Below are 21,191 nucleotides of genomic sequence, written 5' to 3' on the forward strand. Positions count from 1 at the left end.
TCAGTGTTTATCGCTATTGACACGCTAGGGTCGATTAATTCTTTTAAATATTTTTCCTCTCAGACGACGCCCTGAGCCGAGGTTCGCGCCCAACTGGGCACCCTCAGGCCTGTTGTCTTAAACGTTGTACCGGGTGAGAGCCTTCAGCGCTCCCCATTTGTCCGGTCAAGTAGTTAATGCCATCTGCGGCAAATCTTCCGCCGAAAGGGAAAGCTATAATTGGCTTATGTAACAGTCTTATCCTGATGTAACTTTTATTTTATTTTATGTTTTATTATATAAGCTGTTGGTGTACCTTTTTATGAATAAATAAATAAATAGATGGTGTATACTGGAATCAGCACCAATCATTAAGTACATTAATTACGAAATAATTTTAATAAACTACATTGTCATTAAATTACTTCTTCTTCTATCGTGTGGGTTGTGAGGTGAATTACCAACCTCATCAACCCTGGTATCAGGGTTATTATTGAGCCGCCAAAGACCCCTGACATGGCTCATGTAACGACTACTTTCATCAGTAAAATTAACCGGGACCTACAGCTTAACGTGCCTTCCGAAGCACGGATCATCTTACTTTTTTGGAGAATCAGGTGATCAGCCTGTAATGTCCTAACCAAACGATGGATCATTGTGATATATCCCCACCGGGATTCGAACCCGGGACCTCCGGATCGTGAGCCCAACGCTCAACCACTGGACCACGGAGGTCGTTATTATATTACTTGCATATTACAAAAAACAAACAACACACAAAAAAATAAATGACATGCAACATCTAACGATTCATACTTACAAAGCTGCGCACCCATTTGGAGAGATGTTCCGTGTAGTATGGGTTGGCGAAGCGTGAGTCGGCCAGCAGCACGGCGCCCCAGTCGTTGCGGTGCCGCACGCAGCGCCCCACCGCCTGGTTCAGGGCTCTGCGGACATAAACATATAATCACGAACCGAAAACGGCCCCGAGGTCCAGTGTTTGAGCGTTGGGCTCACGATCCTGAGGTCCCAGGTTCGAATCCCGACGGGGACATATCACAAAAAGCACTGTGATCCCTAGTTTGGTTAGGACATTACAGGCTGATCATCTTATTGTCCAAAAAGTAAGATGATCCGTGCTTCGGAAGGCAAGTTAAGCCGTTGGTCCCGGTAACTACTTACAGATGTAAGTAAGTAGTCATTACATGAGCCATGTCAGGGGCCTTTGGCGGCTCAATAATAATCCTGACACCAGGGTTGATGAGGTTGGTAATTCACCTCACAACCACTTACATCAGTAAGTAGTAACCGGGAGCAACGGCTTAACATGCCTCCCGAAGCACGGAACGGTGTCACTAATCCTGTACTTTTTTGTGTTTTTTAAATAATTTTCAATTATATACTTTTGCGATGGAAAATTCTTTGAGGGATGATTCAGACCATGATTCTAAGTTTATATCAAGTGTAATTTCATGTCGGAACATTCGTGAAAGTTTCAATGTCTTTTTAAATTATTTTCACTTTCAGTTCCATGAATGATATGGTAGTTGTCAATACTGGAGTATGCTACACCGACAAGAGCAACAGAGGAAGACCGAGAAGAACTTATATTAACCAAATTGGAGATGTCCTTAGAAAAGGTTTAATACGATCTACTCTGAACCGGCGTGCGTGTATGAAGCGATTGATGAATGTGGAGGAAGTCTCTGCTTACACCGGTGGGAAATAGGCGTAAGTTTGTGTATGCATGTATGTACTAATTTCATATAGTCTTTGCGACAAAAAAATCTACTCGATATCAACTCGGAATCATGGTCTGAATCATCCCTCAAAGTTTTCGTTACGGTGTCACTAATTACGTTTATCGTACCTATACGCCTGCACCCTCAGCCACTCCCGGCTGGACAGGAGACCTCGTGTGCTGCTGTACTTGTCGTTGTACTTCATCTTCTCCTTCACAGACATGTCGAACATGTTCGGGAATGGTACCCCCACCTGAAACACAACTATAGTTAAGTACATATTCTATCCACCAGAAATTCCTTCACCATCCTGTATGTCGAGACGTCGGCTTTTTCTTCTATCTATTCATATTCATTTATTCATAATAGTTCGTATTACATGTCATATATCGTATTATGTAGGTTACATTCTACTAGTAGATATCATTACACGTTAAAAATTATAATAACAACATTTAGATTAAATTGGCTTCGGCCCCACCCACGCCTTCCAAAACTCCGGGATTTCATAGTCCCGAGATATGGAAATGACAATAATATTAAAATGAATACAACACACACATACATACATAAACTCACGCATGTGGTGCCTAATGGGGTTGGCAGAGCCACAAGTAATCAAAGACAACTTGCAGCCACTATTGATACGATGTCGTAAGCTGGATATGATGAAATGAATACAATACAGTAATAAAGAAGTCATTCTTAAATATTAAAATAAACTTATGAAATAAATTCGTTATAACTATAGAACGTATGCTCAAGAAGCCAGCGTTTGAGTCGAGATTTAAAACAGGGCAATGACGGTGCGGCAGTGATATGTGTCGGTAGTTTGTTGTACACCTCCGCACCCATGACGTGGGTCAGCCGGTCAGACTTGGCAAGTCTGTGTTGAACACCTCTCAGCCTATTATCTATGCCCTGTTTATCAAAACTTACAGGCCTACACGTTCACAAGTAAGGTGTACCTCTGACTATCACAATTGGCTTCCAAATAGTCAAATCAGTTACTTTTTATTAAACGTCAAAACACAAATTTACTATGGAATTTGTATGAAAAAGCACACTGGGACGTCATAGAAAAATGTGGTAAAATGTCGGACTTATTATTACGTTTGACGACTTATTATTCTTGATTAAAATTCACAAATAAGTTAAATAGAGAAAGGAAAATGTTTTTCTTTAGTTCTAGATCTGTCTTTATTTAGTAATCAGAATATTAAGCGATATGAAATGATTAAGCGATTTAAGCGTGAAAAGGTAACAGACAGACAGACTGGTAAGGAGTGGAATTCTCTGCCGTCTTCTGTATTTCCGAATACATACAACCCGGGTGCTTTCAAGGCCAGAGTGAACAGGCACCTTCTGGGCGAGCTCGCTCCATCTCAGGAAGATAAATTTATCTTGATCGTGAGCTTATGAAAGTTCCTTGACAGTACTGACCGTGATGACGGCTCGGGCCTGGTGGTCCTTGAAGTCCATACCCTCGGACACCTTCCCGCGGTACACGGCGAACAGCAGCGCGCCCTTACTCGTGCCCACGTACTTGTAATAGTCCTGTACATAGATGTAAGGCCAGTTTTTAAAAAAAACCATTTAAACCAATCCGTTTAAAACGAAAAAAGCCGTTTTAAACCGAAATAAACTATTTTTTTCGGTTTAAAACGGCTGCTGTTGATGACTACGTTTTTCTTAATTATAACTACATTTTATTGATTTTACCGCGGTAGGCATATAACGGAGTACCTAAAAACTGTGTAAATATTTTTTGAATGTGTAATATAAGTACTGTGATTGATAATGGCCCCGATTCCTGCAGACACCGCCTAATTTTATTTTAAGTTATATCCGTCATTTTCTTATCTGTCGAAAAGGAAAGGGACGGATGATTGTCAACAAGTTAATTTTAAAACGAATGAATAACCCGGGCGAATAAAATAGGCATCTCGCTGGTATGTAATCCGTTTGACGTGCTGTCTACTTAACTCTGTCGGGTTATTGGCCGTACGTGTATTCCATAAATTTTATGCCTGTCGATTACTCGTCCCTTTCTTTTTCAACGGATAAGAAATTGACAGGTGTAACTTACTGCTTACTGATGTTAGTATGTGGGCCTTTGGGAGTACAATGGTAGGGACACATCTTCACCACAAAAAAAAAATTAAATTTAAATTTTAAAGATTTATTTCAAAAATGTAGGTGTGTACATCGGTACCGTCCGCCAAACTGCACAGCAGTTTGTTGGCAGATAGGTCACTCCATTTTTCTTTTTTCCACATTTTATTTTAATAGTTATATTACTTTCAGAAGTAGATGCTAAGTTTACGATTACGTTAACAATTCGGGTTCAATATTTTAATCCAAAATTGTTGATACCAGTTCATTCAAGTAAAAAGCTTTACATTTTTGTCTAAAAACAACTTTAGAAATGTTTCCAGTTACTACGGTCGAAGGTAATCCGTTATATACAGATGGTACTAAATATTTACTGGTTCTCTGTCCGTAATAATGTAAAATAACAAGTGTCTGGCTGTAATAACAAGGGTCATCATTTGCCAGTAACAAAGATGAAAGATGTTTATGTCTGTTATCCATTAAATTAGAAGATTAAACGATGAAACATTTCACAGCGCCATCTGTATTTTCTTTGAGGAACGCGGCCTAGAAAGTCCCTCCAAACGGTATACTCACATCCATATTGTCGTTGTGATCTCTAACGTTCCTACTCTCCATGAACACGTGTTTGATGTCGCATAACTTCCGCCACAGACCTGTTTCTTGCCACCTGGAATAAAAAAGAGAGTTTAATAGAATCCGTGATTGCACTTAGCATACATTTCGCTTCTTTTCCGTTGCAAAATTCATGGTTTTTTTCTTCATGTATTGTCAACGACACCACTACAACAACCTCATGGAGGGTGTACTAATATTTAGTATCACTAATTTAAGAGCCACGCTCTTGTCGGTGTAGCATTCTCCACGCTACTATTTTACGGAAAAATTGGGCAGTGGTTTCCCTCTTGCCTTCCGCCCTATATACAGGATGATTCAACTCATTATTCCACACCACCACAGTGGTGCGGTTTCGTGGTGTCGTTGACAATACATGTTTTTTTTTTGTGTTTTTTTAAATTATTTTAAATTCTACACTTTTGCGATAGAAAATTCCACTTGATATTAACTCGGAATAATGAGCTGAATCATCCCCCTCATTATTCGTTACGATGTCACTTACACCCTGTATATAGAGTGGAAAGCAAGAGGGAAACCACTGCCCAATTTTTCCCTAAAATAATAGCATAGAGAATGCTACACCGACAAGAGCGTGGCTCTTAAATTAGTGATACAAAATTTTGGTACACCCTCCGTGAGGTCGTTGTGGAGTGGTGTTTAGTGGTTAAAGCGTTGGGAGATCTGGAGATCTTGGTTCGATTCCCGATGGGGACATTGTCGAAATCACTTTGTGAGACTGTCCTTTGTTTGTTTAAGGACATTGGAGACTTGAATCATCTGATTGTCCGAAGACATAAGACGATTCCGTGCTTCGGAGGGCACGTTAAGCCGTAGATCCAGGCTATTAGTCGTAAAACACGTCCAGCTGCAGTGGAGCAGCGCAGTGGAGTATGCTCCATACCCCCTCCAGTTGGCTGAGGGGAGGCCTGTGCCCAGCAGTGGGACGTAAGTAGGCTGTTTGTTCTGTAGTACTAACCTGGTATGCAGGGTCGTCATGAGCTGGTATGAAGGCAGGAAGCACAGCACGCCGTGCGGCGTGACCTGGCTCACCCACAGGATGCTCGCGCCCAGCGCGTCCTGCAGGGCGGGCAGGCGGGTGCGGTTATTGGTACACTCCAGCGGCTGCCCATCCGGGCATGTTGTCAGTGTGCCTATCCATATCTACACATAAAAATAAAAGAAAAACAATAAAAAAATATAAAAAAAATATGATTTAAAAAAAAACATGTTTAGATTTAGAACGCCACGCCGTGATTATATAAAACTAAAAAAATATATTCATCATTTCCCCGTATACCATTTTCACGGGGTCCGTTTACCTAACCTGAAAATTTGACAGGTCCGGATTTTTACAGAAGCGACTGCCTGTCCGACCTTCCAACCCGCGAAGGGAAAACCAGCCCAATACAGGTTAGGTCACATCCTTGCATACATTTCTCGGGATTCTTGACTTGTGGGTTTCCTCACGATGTTTTCCTTCACCACTGAGCACGTGGTAATCATTTATGATCCAAACATGAATTCGAACCTGCGACCTCAAAGTGAGAGGCAAGCGTTCTACCAACTGGGCTACCACGGCATTCTCTTTATAGCGTTTAGTTTTTTTTTAATTAAATAAATGAACTGCGGAGGAGCTCGGTGGCGCAGCGGTAAACGCGCTGGGTCTGCGATTGTTGAAGTTAAGCAACTTTCGTAAAGGCCGGTCATAGGATGGGTGACCACAAAAAAAAGTTTTCATCTCGAGCTCCTCCGTGTTTCAGAAGGCACGTTAAGCCGTTGGTTCCGGCTGCATTAGCAGTCGTTAATAACCATCAATCCGCACTGGGCCCGCGTGGTGGTTTAAGGCCCGATCTTCCTATCCATCCATAGGGAAGGCCCGTGCCCCAGCAGTGGGGACGTTAATGGGCTGATGATGTGAAATGAACTGACCCGATCTTGCGGTATGACGTGTTTGGGGCTCACGCACAGCGGGAAGTGAGTGTCGAGCTCCGAGTGCAGTGAGATTAGCGGTGTGAGCGTGCCTGAAGAGAGCACGATGCAGCGCGCCGACTTTAAACCCGCGAAAACTATACCAGGGTTCAGGCATACCAGGCGTAAGGATAAGCTTGCCTTCTCCACCCACTGTAACATAAATGTACATAACATATTGACTCGGAGTATTCTTCCTTTTCTTCTTATCGTGTGGTATTCTACCTCACAACCCACACGATAGAAGAAGTTCCATACATTTGCGACGGAAAATTCCACTTGATACCAACTCAGAATCATGGTCTTAATATAACCCATTAACTTTAATGGGTTATATTAATACTTATTCGTTACGATATCACTAACACCCTGTATGTGATTCTATAATCGTGTTATGTTTACACAGAATATTTATGTCATGTTAGTTTGTGAGAAAGTGTGACTAAAAGTGTACGGTAACTAACTAACTACGATAATCATCTAAATTATTTTAACTACAAACACGTAAAACCATACTCACGCCCCGCCGATTGCTCTGTGGCATGAAAATAAAAATAATAATATTCATTTTTTTATTTATTTTTTAGTTATAAGCGGATGAAGGATAATAGGATTACGAAAGCGGTATATGAAGCGTAGGTTGATGGTAGGGCTGGCAGAGGAAGACCTAGAAGGACATTGACCAAATTGGAGATGTCCTTAGAAAAGGTTAAGTACGATCTACTCGCACGCCGGGTGTAACGATTGATGAATGCGGAGGAAGCAAGAGAAGTGTGTCAGGATCGAAGCAAATGGAATGCCATAGTCTCTGCTTACCCCGATGGGAAATATACGTGAGTTTATTTTTGTATGTATTAAATTTATTTCATTTTATTTTTCATTTAATTTATTATATTGTCGACAGTTTAGACGTGTCTTTATTTGATAAATAATTTATCTTTGACCTACGATACAATTCCATAGTAATTTCGTGTTATGACGTTTAGTAAAAAGTAACTGATTTGACTAGTTGGTAACTACCATAAGATTATAAACTGCGTCCTTCCTTACATTATTGAACTCCGAGGTCCTCCACAGACCGGCGCGGGCGTCGTGTCGCTCCGTTTTGCCCTGCACGGTGCGCACGAGTGCCGGCTTGAAGTCATCCTTGTATTTGCCTTGCTCCCGGAACACATAACCTACAAAATATACGTTTTAAGATTAATCATCATCTCCCTAGCTTTGTCCCGTTTTTCTCAGGGTCGTCGTATCTAACCTGGATTTGACAGGTCGGTTTTTTTACAGAAGCGACTGCCTGTCTGACCTTCCAACCCGCGAAGCGAAAACCAGGCCCATATAGGTTATACAGGTTAGGTCATATATCTCCGAAAATGCATTTCCCGTGTCAGAGTGTGCTTTTTCATACAAATTCCATTGTAATTTCGAGTTTTGACGTTTAGAAAATGTAACTGATTTTATTGACTAGTTGGAAACAAGCGTATTGCAATATTGCTTTTTTAGATGAATTGCTTCGTGGTTATTTCTATGCATTCCCATTTTAACCCCCAACGCAAAAACGACGGGGTGTTATAAGTTTGGCGTGTCTGTGTAAATGTGTATGTGTCTGGCTGTGGCATCGTAGCTCCCAAACGGATGATCCGATTTTATTGCGGTTTTTTTTGTTTGAAAGGTATATAAGTCGAGAGTGTTCTTAGCTATGTTTGGTGGAAATCGGTTCAGGTCTTCAAGGTCATCAGGTCATTTGTTAAGTGTGATAGGAATGTTACAAGCTCAGTTTGCTTGCAAGCATATGTGGGATAAGTTATTTTTTGCTTTATATAGGGTTTAGCATTTTTAACCTTTTGTCATAATAATTGAGCACTCTTTTTGGTCGGGGTTTTTTTTTATTTTATTTTTTTTTTTCATTTATTTAAATACTCATTAACCATATTGTGAATATGTCTTACCAAGTACAGTGTCGAGAGACTCTATGAGTGTGCCGGTGGTCTGTGTAACCCCTTTCAGCGCCTGCGGGTTCTCACGCAGACGGCGGCAGAGGACCTCCGCTGCATTTGTGAACTCTGAAAGAAAATAAAAAAAATGTTTACGTAGATAGATAGATAAATAAAACACTTTATTGACAGCATATGCAGAAAAGCACAACAGGCGGCCTTATTGCACATGCAGCAATTTCTTCAAGGCAACCTTTGAGTTTTTTCAAATTTTGTACAAATATAATAATAGCGGGTTAGTGCATTCTAACAAAATAAATAATTAAAAGAATTACCTACATAAATTAAGTACATTTAACTATTTAAATGTTTAGTTAAAATGTAAGATCATCAGAGAGGATTATGAAAAAATAGCTGCAAGTTGTCTTAAGATTACTTGTTGTTCTGCCCATCCTATTTGGGATTATGGGCCACGTACACACACAAATTCACGCCCGAGCCTGTAATTCTCAAGTCAACCACACAAGTAATCAGAAGTACACACTTTTACACACCCTCTCTTATTCACTCACACACCATTACCCGCTCTCTCTTACTCACACACACACACCCTCACACACAAGTTAATTTTACATTCTTCTTTTGTATGTTACCTAAAGTTGTGACCAGAATTGAGAATGCTACACCGAAAAGAACATCATCATCATCATCTCCCCAGCGTTACTCCGTTCTTCACAGGGTCCGCTTACCTAACCTGAAGATTTGACAGGGCCGGTTTTTTACAGAAGCGACTGCTTGTCTGACCTTCCAACCCGCGCAGGGAAAACCAGCCGAATACAGGTTAGATCACATACCTCCGAAATACATTTCTTGGGAATATGAGTTTCCTCACATTTTCCGACCACAAGAGTGTGGTTCTTAAATTAATGATGATGATGACCTAAGGCTATACATATATATTAAGTTTGTGTATATAACTGTATATCTGACCTGGATACTGCTTCTCCCCGATGTTGTGGTGGTTGAGGGTCTGCGTGAATTCCTCCACCTCCCAAGTATGCACAGCTTCGTTGAAGTTTACCGGCTTGTTGATAACCCATGGTTGCTGGTTCACGAACCTGACCACCATTCACATTAACCATATTAGTAACAATGAAAATAAAAGACCCGCACGGGTCTGTAGAGATGTAAAGCGTCCCTATTCCCGGATGTCCTTCAGACGTCTGCCACTGTCAGTGTCAAAATGATTACTGTGTACGCGGTGGTTAAATCCGATATTGAAACCATGTAGTTTTGGAAATAAAAGGCTAGTAAAAGTATAGGCGCCGCTACTTCAAAAGCGCACCCCTGATGCCGGGCAGCAGCGGTATCAGTACTGGTTTGAGGCCGAGGAAATGGATTCTGGTAGAGCTCTAGCTAGTACATCACCGATTGAGAATTTGGTCGGTGTACTGCGGAACGGAAGGCGATTGGGGTAACCACCGTTCTACACGCCCTATCTATGGAGTAATGGCGATTACTCCACCGACAAGAGCGCAACTCTTAAATAAAGAGAGAGAAAAGTATACGAAACAGTTTATTAATTACCGAAGAACCCTACAGGTTCTACGTTTGCAGCTCTTGTCAAAGTGTCAACTTCTACTGTCATAGAATAAAGTGCTTCAGATGGCACGTTAAACCATTGGTCCCGGTTATTATTTGCCATCCCCCTAGCATCATCCCGTTTTTCACAGAGTCCGCTTACCTAACCTGAAGATTTGGCCGGTCCGGCTTTTTACAGAAGCGACTGCCTGTCTGACCTTCCAACCCGCGAAGAGAAAACTAGCCCAACACAGGTTAGGTCACATACCTCCGAAAATGCATTTCTAGGGAATGTGGGTTTCCTCACGATGTTTTCCTTCACCGCTGAGCACGTGATGATCATTTATTATCCAAATGTGAATTCGAAAACAAATTCGACAATCATTGGTTTAGGCCTGTGCTGGATTCGAACCTAAGACCTGAAAGTGAGAGGCAAGCGTTCTACCAACTGGGCTACCACGGCTCAACTTTCGCCATTATTTTTATATAAGTAATGGCCCCGATTCCTGCAGACACCGCCTAATTTTATTTTAAGTTATATCTGTCATTTTCATATCTGTCGAAAAGGAAAGGGACGGATGATTCACAGCTCTTAATTTTAGGAAGAATGAGTAAATGAATGAATAACCCGGGCGAATCAAATGGTATTCAATCCGTTTGACGTGCTGTCTACTTAACTGTGTCGGGTTATTGACGGATGTAAAATTTTTAGACGGTTGGTTTAGATTTGTGCTTAAAATTGACGTGTGTTCCATAAATTTTATGCTTGTCGATTACCCGTCCCTTTCCTTTTCGGCGGATAAGAAAATGACAGATATAACTTAAAATAAAATTAGATGGTATTTACAGGAATTAGCACCAATAGGTATATAGTTCCATACTGACCACTGATCCCAGTTTTTAAGAGCGTTGAGCAAATAATCGAAGTAGCTCATAGCGTCTTGGTTGGCGTAGCGATATTTGGTTGCTATTTCCAACTCCTGAAACACGATAAGTGCTGATATAAGTTTGTTTATAAGGTTAGTTTATACAGCAAAGCAAAGAAATTTAAAGAAGCTTATGATTCACGAACCAATTAAAAAGTTTGTCAAGTAGGTCGTTGTAGGTTTTTGTGCATAAAAGTAAGGTAAATAAAAGTAAACAAGTTATTGAAGAAAATATAATTGTTTTCATCATGCCCACAATTTTTGGGACTGATAGACATAATTTGGTTGTATGAGCATTTATGAAGATTTTGAAAAGAGTGAAGGAAGCGAATTATCTGAATGCGGTCCTGTACCAGTCATACACCAATGAGTTATTAATTTATTATAAGCGAAGTTTTCACCATTATAGACGCCGATACGGCTCGGCTCACCACCTATAAAGGTCTAACAGAAAGCGCGGTGAGGTGTGGGTGGTTCATCTTGCTATGTACCTTTGACTACGCCAATTGGGTTATTATCGTGAGCTTATGTTATGTGTGGAAGAAGTGAAAGCGTCAAGATCGTAGTAAGAAATATCGTGGTATCTACCAACATTGGGGTAGGTAAAGAACTTTAAGGGTAGAAAACTTTTGACGTGAACCAACCAGAATGCAGGCCTGGATGTTCTCCTGTGTGATGGTGAAGGAGGCAGCGTCGCGGCAGATGTCCTCGATGTTGTGCGCCTCATCGATGATCAGGATGTTGTCCTTCAAGTCGATTTGCATCTGCAATGAGCAACAAACGAATCTCTTTACTTTATAGTACGCCTACTGGGTAAGTACCTTCTTTCCTCCCCTGACTTAGGGCTCGCCTTGTTTGTCTCCTAGCGTACAGCATTCGTCATTTAATCACACCCCTTTTATTTAATTTATTACTAATATGGTTAATGTGAATGGTGGTTAGGTTCGTGAACCAGCTACCATAGTTTATCAACAAGCCGGCGAACTTCAACGAAGCTGTACATACTTGGGAGGTGGAGGACTTCACGCAGACTCTCACCCACCACAACATCGGGGAGAAGCAGTATCCAGATCAGATATACAGTTATATACACAAACTTAGTACATACGTATAGCCTTAGGTCATCATCAGCATTAATTTAAGAACCACACTCTTGTTTGGTCGGAAAACGTGAGGAAACCCACATTCCCAAGAAATGCATTTCGGAGGTATGTGACCTAACCTATATTGAACTGGTTTTCCCTTCGCGGGTTGGAAGGTAAGACAAGCAGTCGCTTCTGTAAAAAACCGGACCTAGCAAATCTTCAGGTTAGGTTAGCGGACCGTGTGAAGAACGGAGTAATGCTAGGGAGTAATGCTCTTGTCGGTGTAGCATTCTCAATTCTGGTCACAGCTTTAGGTAACATACAAAAGAAGAATATAAAATTAACTTATAATGTACGCTTGTGTGTGAGGGTGTGTAAGGGTGTGTGAGTGAGTAAGAGAGGGCGTGTATGTGACCTAACCGCGTAAGTGCGGGCGAGACAGACAGTCTGCGTGCTCCTCCTCACTCCTTAGCGGCTTACGGCTATTTAGACTAAAGTTAGACCCAGAATCTAGCTCGGCGCCTGATACAAATTGGTGCGGGTTGGAGAGTTACCGTTCTATATGAAGCATTATTCTTTATACTGTGACTTTGACAACACATTCGGGGCGCCGAGGAGACCCGAGAGTCCTGTCTGCATGCACTCCATGGTGTACTGGTTAAGCGTTGGCTCACGATCCAGATGTTCCGAGTTTGAATCCGATGGGGACATGTCATAAAAATCACATTGTGATCCCAAGTTTGGCATTGTTGGTTGATCACCCGATTGTCCAAATGTTCAGTACATCGGAGGGCATATTAATCAGTCGGTCCCGGCTGCTATTTACTTAAATAAGTATGCAGTCGTTACATGAACCATCTCAAGGGCTTTTGGGCTCAATAATAACCCTGACAGTAGGGTTGATGAGGTTGGTAATTCACCTCACAACCCACACGATAGAAGGATTTAGCGGCTCAATAGTAACCCAGACACAACTCACTAGAGAGAAAAAGATACAGCTTGTAAGAAACAAGCAGCATCCTAAGCCAATACTCCCCACCGGGGTATGTTGGGCCAAAGGGCAGAATGTCCAAGGGGTCATAATGCCCAGACGTTAAAAAGTCTATAGCTCAATACGTCCAAGGGCCATAATGTCCAAGGAGCCATAATGTCCATACGTCAAAAAGTCTATAAGGCAATATGTCCAAGGGTCAGAGGGTCCAAGTAGCCATAACGTCTAGACGTTAAAAAGTCTATAAGTCAATATGTCCAAGGGTCAGATGGTCCAAGGACTCATAATGTCCATATGATATAAAGACTTTTGGTCAATACGTACAAGAGTCAGAATGTTCAAGGAGTCATAATGTCCAGATGATATGAAGGCGAAGACGCAGCGAGTTCGCCGCGTACGAGTTTTGTATGAGAAATTCGCTCGCACATCGCAAATGTGATAAGGCTCTAAGAAATTGCATAGATGGAGGGTAATTAACAATTGATTTGTGGTTCCAGTAACTGGACATTATAACAACTAGACGTTTCGGCTATTGGGTGTTTTGATATTCAACATTATGACAGCTGCGCATATTATCTATTGGGTGTTTTGATAACTGGACATAATGACAAATTGACATTTTAACAATTTGTTGTTTTGACACATGGATGTTATGACAACTGGGCATTTTAACAATAGGATATTTTGACAAATGGACTTAATATCAGTTTGTCTTTTTAACAATTTGGTTTTAAGTCACCTGGATGTTAAGACCACTGGGCATTTTAACAAAAGGACATTATTTCCTTGGCATTTTGACACATTGGACATTCTGCCCTTTGGCCCAACATACCCCGGTGGGCAATACTCACGGCACTCCTGATGCTGGGCTCGATGAGGTAGTTGTAGGGGCAGAAGACGATCTGTGCATTCATGGCCATGGCCCTGGCAGCGTAGTATGGACACGCGTCCTTCTCTCGACCAGCGGCTAGCAAATCCTCGAGGTCAAAGGCCGGCCCCAGCTGGTCGTGGGTCAACGCCAGTTTGTTGTCAAAGTATTTGCAGTTGCTCTCCCCTTTCTTCCTGGCTGAAGTTTGCATCGAAGAGTTGTCCGTGAGCGGAACTTCTCCCTGAAAGGTTTTGGTACATATGTTTAGGTATTTTCCATTGTGAGTCCCTTGAAACCGCTGATCTCCATTTGCTACGATCCTGACACAACTTTCGCTTGTTCTACTCTCTTTAAAATCTTCATACATGATCACACGTTTTGAGTACATACATACATACATAAACTCACGCCTATTTCCCATCAGGGTCAGCAGAGACTATGGAATCCCATTTGCTTCGATCCCGACACACTTCTCTTGCTTCCTCCACATTCATCAATTGTTTTATACATTCACGCCGGTGCAGAGCAGATCGTACTGAACCTTTTATAAGGACATCTCCAATTTGGTAAATATACGTTTTGAGTACTTTGTTTAAATTGCTTTACATGTTTAGTTTAGTTTTTAATTTACTTAATTTTTATATATTTTGAGAATGAGACCTTCTTTTGACGTGTCTTGTTGTTGATTTGCAGCATATGGCATCAAGTACTGAATAAATGAGGAGCGCTGCCCTCAGCTGCCTAATTTTTTTGTACCGGGTGAGATAGGGATCTCACCCTAAGCCAACAGGCCTGAGGGTGCTCAGTTAGGCGCGAACGTCGGCTCAGGGCGTCGTCTGAGAGGATTATAATTTGAAACAATTAATCGACCTTTTTACTATGATGTAAAACGACAAAGCAAGACCACTAACCTTTATACATCCCCGGCACATATCATTTTTAGAGGTCCAAAGGTTCCTGTCAAACTCCCTTATACAGCTGTAATCCCTGCTGGACAATATGCTCATCTTCGCGGACCCGCAATAGGCCGTTCTGCTGAACTCCTTGATAACTTGCTGCAGCTGCTTATGAGTCCTGGCTCCGTAGTATATGATTGGCACTCTGCAATTAACGGTCATGGATGTCCTGAGTTGGAGCTGATCCACCAGGTGGTACAGCGCCCTGGAACCAACCACCCTCGAGTTACCCATCACCTCATATCATGCAATGCTACTATATATATTATCACTTTCTCAATCCATACCAATAGTATAAATTCGAAGATAACTTCTGTCTGTTTTTTTTACCTTTGATGGGTTTGCTCTTGGCCCCAGACTTGCCCGAAGGCATTGACGAGGCCTAAGATGGAGCGAGCTCGCCCAGAAGGTGCCTGTTCACTCTGGCCTTGAAAGCACCCGGGTTATATGCGTTCGGAAATGCAGAAGACGGCAGAGAATTCCACTCCTTAGCAGTCTGTCTGTTACCTTTCACGCTTAAATCGCTTAACCAATCGGGTTGTGTACTAGGTACAAGATAAATTATGAAATTCTGATTACTAAATGAAGACAGATCTAGAACTAACGAAAAACATTTCCTTTTTTCTATTTAACTTATTTAGAAAAATGTAATAATGAGTGCGACATTTTGTCACGTTGTTCTGTGACGTCAAAGGTTGCTTTTTCATAGAAATTCCATAGTAATTTCGTGTTTTGACGTTTAGTAAAAAGTAACTGATTTGACTAATTGGAAACTAGCCTATTATAAAATATGTTTCGTCAGACTGATAGAGTTAGTTTCGTATTTATAATGTCAGTGTGGATTATACATAGAAACCCTCTCGTTAACAAAATAATACACATTATCTTACTGTACTACTTACTATCTACTTATCAAACTAAGTAAAACCTGATCAGAAATATAGAAAAAAAATCGCCACTTTGAGGCATCATAGCATATTAAATTAGTTTTAGTCAGGGCCAAGTCCAGACCATTCAAGTTGCTGAAATGAAAATGCTTCGGTGGATGTGCGGAGTGACGAGCCTCGACAAAATCCGTAACGAATACGTGCGCGGCAGTCAGCGTACGCGACATCTCCGTAAAGCTACATGAGAGCAGGCTCCGTTGGTTTGGGCACGTAAAAAGAAGACCTCCAGATTATATGGGTAATGTTACAGCCAATCTAAACATACCAGGGCTTAGACCAAGAGGACGACCAAAAACAAAATGGGCGGATGTGGTCAAAAAGGACCTGTGCATGTGCAATGTGTCTCCGAGAACGACACGTCCGATAGAGCGAAATGGAAGAGAAAGATGAAGAAGGCAGACCCCACCATCAGATGGAAATAATAAATGCCAAGGAGAGAGAGAGAGAGAGAGAGAGAGAGAGAGAGAGAGAGAGAGAGAGAGAGAGAGCATATTAAATTAGGTTTAAAAAATCCCCTTCGGCCGCCTGCGAAACCATTGCTATGTAACCAGTTACATGAGAAGAAAAAATGTCTTGCTACGAAACTAGTTATGTACAAGGAATATTTTTTCTTCTCACGAAACTAGTTACGTAGCAAGAATTAAATTGATATTACGATATTAAATACTCTTTTCTAACAAGACTGACTGATTGATCATAGCGCTTATATTGTGTGTTTATATTAGAGCCACGCTCTTGGTGTAGCATTCTCCGTGTTAATTTTTTAGGGAAAAACAGGGCAGTGGTTACCCTCTTGCTTTCCGCGCCGCAGTACTCTGACTGACGCGAGTGGGATGGCGCCCAGAGTCCATTTCAAAGCCGTACTAGGACTCCTTTTCTCCGTGTCTAAATATTATATTACTGGTCAGGTTTCGAATCAATGAATACTAAATGCAACGCACAAACTACATTTTAATGATACTACAACTAATAAACAAAACAAAAAAAATAAAAAAAAGATTTCTACATCTACTTACTTAATACAACAGAATGTTCCTACCTCACTCAAGCTTCTTGAGTAACACTCACACTCCATAATTAAAAAAAGTATATACATAAATCAGCATTTAAACAGAAAAAAGGAATGAAAAAACAAAATGCGACAATGATAATGAATGCATCCTTTTTGCACGGGATACGGGGTTCAATTGTCCGGCCAAGTATTGAATTCTAATCAAGGCAATACAGTACGAGATGACAAACTTAAAAAAATATTTTATTAACTGGGTCACAATTTGAATCGTAATTTTTTGCATAAATATATTTTTTGTCGAATGTCTCATCCGCCTAAAAGTACTACGGCTCCTCACAATCTGTACCATAATCAATTTGAGAGCCACGCTCTTGTCGGTGTAGCATTCTCCATTCTTGTCTATCAAACGCCAAATCTTTCACTTCCTTATAAGAGACGACGTTCGCCTTCTCTTTAATCTGTTCCGAACACTACCTGTATAGCTGAGGTCGAGGTAAAGTTATCCTCACTAATTTAAGAGCCGCCATGCTCTTGTCGGTGTAGCATTCTCCATGCTACTTTTAGGGACAAATAGGGCAGTGGTTTCCCTCTTGCCTTCCGCCCCGCAGTACTCTGTCTGACGCGAGTGTGATGGCGCCCAGACTAGTCTATTTCAATGCCGTACTAGGGCTCATGTCCTCCGTCTCTGTAGTACAGGGCCCTAGACGTTCTCAAAATTAAAAAAAAAATTGCTGCCTCATTTTTATTCGCACACGGTTATTCCCAAGGGTTCCTATCGTCTGAATATAGTAAGTACTTAATTTAAATTTAAAAATGAAACGCAGAATAATAATAAGATTAATTTTATTTTAAGTTATACCCGTCATTTTCTTATCCGCCGAAAAGGAGAGGGACGAATGATTGACAACTGTTAATTTTAAAATGAAAGAATAACCCGAGCGAATATAATAGGCATCTCGCTCATATGCAATCCGATTGACGTGTGCTATCAACTTAATTCTGTCGGATTATTGACCAATATACAATTTTGGGAAGGTTTTTTTCTGCGTAAAATTGACGTGTGTTCCATAAATTGTATGCCTGTCGATTATCCGTCCCTTTCCTTTTCGGCGGATAAGAAAATGACAGGTATAACTTAAAATAAAATTAGATGGTGTGTGCAGGAATCAGCACGATTATATCTATACATTCTATTTTTTATTCTATACAAATATGAGTGTCAAAAGAAAATATACAACACAAACTCACGCACAAACCAAACCACACACACACACAAAAAAATATTCATAAATCCATACCGAACATTAGGAGGGGTTCCAGCATCTACCGGGTTGATAGTCTTTTCAGGAGTGACCGCAACCAGTTTCTGAGGAGTGGTGTCCGCAGCCAGCTTGCTGGGGCTGTTAGTGTTGGAGCCGTCGCCGCTGCCGTTAAGACGACGTCGCTTGTGGATCTTCACTTCGTCGTTGTAAGATGATCCTGCTGATAAGTTACACATACATATAAATATGGTCATTCATAAAATCTTACAAATATTGAGAGTTATTGAGGACAGAAGAAGCAAGATGATTGGACACTTAATAAGACACGACGAATTTATTGAAACTTATTCATCAAAACATGCTAATAATTTGCAATAAAATTTAACCTAGACTAAGTGTTAATGTAAAAATAATGTGTACGCAATTAATTAGTTCAGTGATTTTTTTAAGTGTAAAGCCTATTTAAATACACTTCTCATCAAAAAAATCGAAACACCTTGCAAGTTTACGTTTTGTCAGGATTATCAGAAAAATGTGTACATTTAGGAATAAATGTTAAATGTCGTTTAATAGTGAGTAATATGAGCTTATCAAATCTTAATGTTAATGTTCTAAATTTAAATGAATTTTTCATAGGTTTCGTATTTTGTTAAATGAGTCATTTTTATTCCGTATGGAGTATAAAGGAAATGGATAAAACAACACACGTAAATGAAAAAAAAAGCTAAAAAACGTTTATTTAATAACTTGTATTCCCTCCCCGAGCTCTAATTACTGCTTCCATACGGTTCTTCATCGATCGGATGAGAGTCACGATCACATGCTGTGGTATATTGTCCCATTCCTCTTGGATTGCATCTTGCAGCTGGCTAAGTGTTTCTGGGGCAGGATCTCTTGCTCGAATTCGTCTCTTTAATTCATCCCACAGATGTTCAATGGGATTCATGTCCCGGCTTCTTGCTGGCCATTCCATAATAGAGATATCGACTTCGTTAAGATAATCTCGTACGACGCCCGCGGTGTGAGCCCTAGCATTGTCGTGCATGAATATGAAGCCGTTGCCAATAAAATGTGCATAGGGCATCACATGAGGCTCGAGACACTCTTCGACGTACCGATGACAGTTTAGTGCAGGCAGACGTGGCCCAGACACGAAAGCAAGCTCTGTCTTACCGTCGGCGCTGATTCCTCCCCAAACCGTCCACGAACCGCCACCATAGCTGACCTTTTCTTCAATGCAGCATTGTGCATAGCGTTCTCCGTCTCTTCTGTAGACCTTGTTCCTTCCGTCGTTACCATACAGCATAATTTTACACTCATCAGAAAAGAGAACTTTGCTCCACTGTAGGTATGACCAATTTAGGTGCTCACGTGCAAAGTTAAGGCGCGCTCTTCGATGGTCTGCAGTTAATTTCGGCCCATTTGCTGGCTTATGCGGTACCAGTCCACGATCCTTCAACCTTCTTCTAATTGTAGAGTCACTTACAGCCACCCTTCGTACAACACGAAGCCGCTGCTGCAGTTGAAAAGCGTTAAGGCGTCGATTTCTTAAAGAAGTTGTTACAATAAATCGATCATCTCGCTCAGAAGTGACCCGATTCCTGCCAGATCCTGAACGGCGCGTGAACAAACCAGTCTCCCGATAACGTTTATAGACTCTATGAACAGATGACAGGCTTAGATGCAGTCTTGCAGCCACAACACGCTGACTAAGGCCAGAATCCAGCAATGCCACAACTTGGGCGGCTTCTGTGGGCGAAGTATCCATACGTTTTAGAAAAAAAACCTTTTTTCAGACGTCCCAAAGTCACAGTATTGAAATAAAAAACAAAAAGTTTAAGGATAGGCGCCAATTTTTAGTTTTTAAACGCTAAATGTACTCCAACCCTAAACACACATTTGTCTCAAAACAGTGATTCATTTCGTTTATAAGATAAACAAATGAAATTCTAATTTTGAATTTAGAATTTTCGCTTATTACTGTAATGGCCAAACTGCCAGCTATACATTTATGTATTTTTTTTCATCGTATGAATTCTTTTTTGTGTTAAATTCGGACAGAAACAATGAAAACGGAAGTGTTTCGATTTTTTTGATGAGAAGTGTATATATAGTGAACCTTAATGTTCAAAATTTCTTGTTTCTGATTAATAAATAAATAAATATTAACTCTCTCTCTCTCTATTTAAGAGCTGCGCTCTTGTCGGTGGGGTAACCGCCATTCCTCTCTTCTTCCCGCCAAAACCTTCACCTCCCGATACGACACGACCTGCACCTTCTCTTTTATTTGTTTCATAAATGTTATCCTAGGTCTACCCCTTCCTCTCTTCCCTTCAATTTTTCCTTCTATAATGTTTGTTATAAATGAATCGTGTCAAATAAATGAAACGAATGAATGAATGAGTGTGTGTGAAATATTAACTGATTATTATAAAAAAAAACATTTCGTAAGTAGTACTACCTACCTAAGTAAGTAATGATGTACCTTGGAAAGTCGCTCACTATCCTCCACGCGTGATTTTCAGTATAAATATTTGATAATGCTCTACTGATGTAAGTACGGTCACGAGCATTAATATGTACACACTTTGGTACCATGTCACATTAACTTTTTTGACAAATTGAACTGTAAGTCTCACTAAATGTCAAATATGTTAGTGCGACAGAGTCCTAAAGTGGGTACATTATATTTCTCATGACTGTACGTAGTCACAACATGAGTCATGAGAAGATTACATGAGTCATGTCAGGGTCCTACGGCCCAATAATAACCCTGACACCAGGGTTGACGGGGTTGGTAAACCATCTCACAACCCACACGATAGAAGAAGAATGTCCAACTTACCACCACTACAATCGGGGTCATTCAGAGGTTCCGGTCGCTTGTTGGTACCATCACTGTTGTGGTGTGGCTTGTCGTAGATACTCCTCTCACCTGCCACAGAGGAAATGACTTCATCAGCTGGCATCCTATTAAAAGGATGGGGGGGGGGGGGGGGTTAGTATTAGCCGGTCATAGGATGGGGTGGGAAGTTTTCATCTCGAGCTCCTCCGTGCTTCGGAAGGCACGTTAAACCGTTGGTCCCGGCTGCATTAGCAGTAGTTAATAACCATCAATCCGCACTGGGCCCGCGTGATGGTTTAAGGCCCGTTCTCCCTATCCATCCATAGGGAAGGCCCGTGCCCCAGCAGTGGGGACGTTAATGGGCT

The 21,191-nt window shown here is 41.1% G+C and overlaps 1 protein-coding gene across 4 annotated transcripts in view; it reads right to left on the reverse strand.

The window, feature by feature from the left end:
* The window catches only part of LOC126376202 (Fanconi anemia group J protein homolog), an 84,985-nt gene that overhangs the window by 2,439 nt on the left and 61,355 nt on the right, over nucleotides 1-21,191 (reverse strand). Inside the window, exons 4-19 of one of the 4 annotated variants that reach the window (XM_050023446.1) lie at nucleotides 20,827-20,916; nucleotides 18,018-18,198; nucleotides 14,716-14,965; nucleotides 13,788-14,045; nucleotides 11,505-11,624; nucleotides 10,820-10,914; nucleotides 9,344-9,471; nucleotides 8,369-8,482; nucleotides 7,473-7,600; nucleotides 6,943-6,957; nucleotides 6,384-6,575; nucleotides 5,431-5,615; nucleotides 4,413-4,506; nucleotides 3,165-3,278; nucleotides 1,850-1,974; nucleotides 800-926 (exon numbers count right to left, since the gene is read on the reverse strand). In XM_050023446.1, coding sequence (XP_049879403.1) covers nucleotides 800-926; nucleotides 1,850-1,974; nucleotides 3,165-3,278; nucleotides 4,413-4,506; nucleotides 5,431-5,615; nucleotides 6,384-6,575; nucleotides 6,943-6,957; nucleotides 7,473-7,600; nucleotides 8,369-8,482; nucleotides 9,344-9,471; nucleotides 10,820-10,914; nucleotides 11,505-11,624; nucleotides 13,788-14,045; nucleotides 14,716-14,965; nucleotides 18,018-18,198; nucleotides 20,827-20,916 — 2,216 coding nt within the window. Of the gene's footprint in view, nucleotides 1-799; nucleotides 927-1,849; nucleotides 1,975-3,164; nucleotides 3,279-4,412; nucleotides 4,507-5,430; nucleotides 5,616-6,383; nucleotides 6,576-6,942; nucleotides 6,958-7,472; nucleotides 7,601-8,368; nucleotides 8,483-9,343; nucleotides 9,472-10,819; nucleotides 10,915-11,504; nucleotides 11,625-13,787; nucleotides 14,046-14,715; nucleotides 14,966-18,017; nucleotides 18,202-20,826; nucleotides 20,917-21,191 lie in introns of all 4 variants that reach the window. The other 3 variants (XM_050023448.1, XM_050023445.1, XM_050023447.1) reach the window with 3 other exon arrangements.

This window comes from Pectinophora gossypiella, chromosome 20 (genome assembly GCF_024362695.1).
Source record: "Pectinophora gossypiella chromosome 20, ilPecGoss1.1, whole genome shotgun sequence".
Lineage (NCBI taxonomy): Eukaryota > Metazoa > Arthropoda > Insecta > Lepidoptera > Gelechiidae > Pectinophora > Pectinophora gossypiella.